Here is a 4,159-nt window from a genome sequence, read left to right as displayed (position 1 = left end):
ACCAAACTTATTAACATAATTTCATGAAATAGTAGTTCAATAAAATTTTGAATGCAAGTCAACAAACACGATGACATAATCTATTGTGATATGGTTAATGTAGAGAAATGCTGACTTTGTTGTGTATTTGAAAAAGAGCTGTCTTTCTTTAGTAAATAATACAGACCTTTTATAAAAGATATCCTATCATATTAATAGAACATGCTATTCATAAACAAATTATCATTAACTTTGAATACAAAGTATTGAAATATAATTGTAATTGACTACATTTGACTTCACTGTATATAAAATTTAAATTCCTTAATTTTTACCTTACTTACTGTTACTTTTGCTAGCTTGTTTATTAATGTTTTCTAAAAATTTTTGTACCGAAAAAAATTCTGATAATGAATACAATTTTTTTCAAAATAAAGGAATGTTTTGTTTTCAGTTTTATTGAACTGTTTTTGATTAGACTATCATCTATCGTCAAGAATAGCAAAAAGTATAATAACAGAAATAATATTTAATAAAGAAAGTGTGGGTAAAGCAGTGATGATTTGCTTATTTTTTGTGTCGATGTCTTCCTTGTTAAACTCAAAGCTAGAATTTTGACAAGTTGTAATAACTGTTGTTGAAAAGGAAAGTTTTTTTTTTAATTAAAAAATTGAATATTTCATATAAAAAATGTATTTATAATTAATAAGTACTTTTTTTGCTAATTTTTACTTACCCGTAACAAGAGGATTAAAAATCTGGTGGGTTATATGGACCCTATTAGTAACTCTAGGGTTAAACGGTAGGTTTTATTGATGAAATTTGTTTCATTCTTCACTATTTCCAGAGTTGAGCTATTTAACATAACAATGTGTCAATGAAAATCATAAATTGCCTGATAAATCAATGACTACTGCATTAAGATGGATGTACAAACCATTATGAATACCAGTAGTAAGGTACTGTAAACTTTCATCAGAGTAACAATTTTTACATCCCTCGCAACCTGGCTTTCTGTCCTAGTGGAAATTTTTCTTATTTTCTGTAGAGGACTTCAGTAGAAAGTAGTTTAATTGAACTGAAGGAGAAGTTAGAAGAGGAAAACAACCAGGTAGAAAACTAACTAAACCTAGAGTCTGTCATGTTGCTATGTCTCATATCTTTTCTGTAATTATTTAACAACACTTATGCTTAAATCATAATCTTTCAGCATTTTGTTTTATTCTCTGTATGTTATGCAAAAAAAAAAAATTGTTGTGATAGTAACCTCATAATCAGTAATCTATTTCGTGGAGTTACTTGTGATAATACCATTAGTATTTGTCTCTTAACTTTAATATGAGAATAAACACGATAAACGTCTGATATGTGATGCTTAAATTAATGTTTCTAGTAGCATTTTTATTTATATTAACTCACTGTTCATTACAAATCTTAAATATTTGGCTGTTTTTTTTTAACACAAAAATTTTCAAATACTTTTGGAATCAATAATATGATATCACCAAAAAAATATACAGTATGTTTTAAATTTTGTAAATTAGCATTAATCATAAGGGCAAAAAATAGAATGTTTGAAATGTGTGTGTTGATCATTACTTAAGGAGCAAGTAAATAAGTATACAACACTATTATTGTATAGTAATAAAGTAACTATATTACTGTTATTACACATAAATAAGGTACTCAAATACATAATGACTATCAATATGTATCAAGAGAAAGAGAACTGTATTGACGTCACAGTAGCTGAACATGACAAGTTCATGGATTGCCCCTGATGGTGTGGGAAGGCATGATGGAGTGAGAAAGAGCGCTATGCTCTCTTCACAGAAGCTGTACAAGACAGCTTCTGGGATGATCCCCTGATGGTGTGGGGAGTCTTAAGAGAGAGAAAGAGCACTATGCTGTCTTCACAGAAGCTAAACATGATAGGTTTGGGGATGACCCCCTGATGGTGTGGGTAGGCTTTTTGAAAAGAAAAAGAGCACCATGCTGACTTCATAGGATATCAATGTGACAGGTTCAGGGATGACCCCCTGATGATGTGAGGAGAGGCATTTGTTCAGAGGACATACTGATAGGAGCATCATTAGGAATGGTAATACCAATACTATATGCTGTAGTTGAGAAGTCATGACAGCTATTGTCAGGTCTTTTATTGGTGCTATTTGACCTGATTTTGTTTTAAAGACAATAACATTTATACCTACCATTCCCATATAATCACTGCTTAATTTGAACAGAAAACTGTTTGAAGAATAGACTGGGCATCATTTTCTGTGGTCTTCAGTCCCCATAAATTACATACTGCATCATCTTCAGGGATGTATATTACATCATTCCAACAAACAAGAAACATTGAGTTAGTTGGGAAATACCTTAGTGAGGGATTAGGAAAGAACCAACAGAACTACATCCAGAGAATCTAACAGATTATGCCATATGGTGTTAAGAATTGTGTGTAAAGTTTCTCTAAACTTTTATTTTTATACTAATGAGCCACTATACTGCTTCAGATACTCACAGACCAGTGTAGTATTATGGGGCTTTTGCCAAGCAGGTTATAAATACATACCTTGTTGTGGTATGAAATTAAATTTTACTTTCATTATATTACAAATTACTGAGTATTTATGATATATATATAGAATACTGATTAATAATTTATTTTGTCTCAAATATTTGAGTCTGTGAAGAAGAGAAAAGTCATACCATAAGAAAAAATTGTAGTATTTCTACTCAGAATTATAAGCTTTTTTTGTATGCCTTGTAGAATTTACAGTGAGGTCTGGAAGAAGAGTGTAGCTTAGTGTATCCATACATCAAGTTGTCCTAAATTAAGAATATGGTCAGTTGACACAGATTAGTTGAGTTTAATCATGAAGAAGTGAAATCCAAGTCAGTTGTTATATTGGGCTTAAGAATTATTGTGTATGTTGGGTACACTATCTTAAATTTTATATGTTTGGTGTTTTGAGTTGTTTTTTACTCATCACATTGAAATTATATTTATATAGGATTTGGAGAACATCTAGCATTTATGATACTAATTTGTTCTTCTCAATTATGCATGAGACAAGCTAATTAATTCTTTTTTTTAGATATGACCTTGTCAAGGTTACTAATGAGGAGAAAAATTCCCTGAAACTGGTATAACTCAGTGACAAGTGATGAATGATATTTGGTTTCATATCTATTTTAGTATTTTAAATGTTTTTCAGACCTACAATGTAGAAACAAATCGTACCGTTAAATGTTAAAACTAGTGAAATGTCAAAAATCAGTGAGCTTAAAATTAGAGAAAAAGATTACACTAGACTGCAAATGTTTTTTTTATCTTATTCCTTTTAATTGTCTGCTATGGATTTCGTATCAGAAGTATGTAGAAATAACATTTCAAATCTGTATTTTGTCTGCCAAAAGTCATTGTCCAGATAACTCTCTGTTTTCTTTGATAGATTGTTTGATGAGTATACTGGAATGGATGTCAACTGTCTGTTGTAAAAAAACACAAGTGTAGATGATGATGTTTCGAAAATGTCTTTTGTCTTCAGTCCCACTAGAAGACAAAAGACAGAAGACTTTTGAATGTCATTCTCTACACTTGTGTTGTTTTTTTTTTACAACAAGCAGTTGCTGTCCATTGTAGTAAACTATTTTAACTGTTCTGTAACCAATCTTTACTCAAACAAGCCTCCCCCTTAAGTACTACTATTTCACCACTTAATTAGTTAAGATGGCTCTTAGTGATGGAACAACCACTAGTTATCTGCCAATATGACATTATCAGGACCTTGGGAAATCTGCTCAGACTGAGTTTTGAACTGAACCCAGGACCCTTAGCTCACATCGATGCTCTGATACTAATATTTTTACCAGATGAGCTACCAGGGCTCAATTCCCAAGCAGACATCTCTTCCATCCTAACTATCACAATATGACTTTTTGTATTTTAACAGTATTGTGATGGATGCACAAACAGAGTTAGGACTTAAAGTATGAAATAACCTGTGACTTGCATTATCTATTAGGTGGTTGTAGTTCTGAAAATATTGTTGGATTTTCTTCTGTGACATGATGCCTTGTTTTTTTCTGCTGATGTTGCTTGATCATTTAACCACTACCACATTTTTCAGAATTTGATTTCTAACCATTGTAGATTGGAATACTTTTATAG

The 4,159-nt window shown here is 31.1% G+C and overlaps 1 protein-coding gene across 6 annotated transcripts in view; it reads left to right on the top strand.

Annotated features, from left to right (window-relative positions):
- The window catches only part of LOC106478270 (epidermal growth factor receptor substrate 15-like 1), a 93,927-nt gene that overhangs the window by 36,904 nt on the left and 52,864 nt on the right, over nt 1–4,159 (top strand). For 5 of the 6 annotated variants that reach the window (XM_022381848.1, XM_022381846.1, XM_022381847.1 and 2 more), the window contains exon 12: nt 1,028–1,090. The exons of the other annotated variant lie outside the window; for it this stretch is intronic. In XM_022381848.1, coding sequence (XP_022237556.1) covers nt 1,028–1,090 — 63 coding nt within the window. The remainder of the gene's footprint in view (nt 1–1,027; nt 1,091–4,159) is intronic. 6 annotated transcript variants of the gene reach the window in all.

The sequence above is a fragment of the Limulus polyphemus genome, unplaced genomic scaffold (genome assembly GCF_000517525.1).
Source record: "Limulus polyphemus unplaced genomic scaffold, Limulus_polyphemus-2.1.2 Scaffold195, whole genome shotgun sequence".
Classification (NCBI taxonomy): Eukaryota; Metazoa; Arthropoda; class Merostomata; order Xiphosura; family Limulidae; genus Limulus; species Limulus polyphemus.
This window is presented reverse-complemented; position numbering and strand designations above follow the sequence as displayed.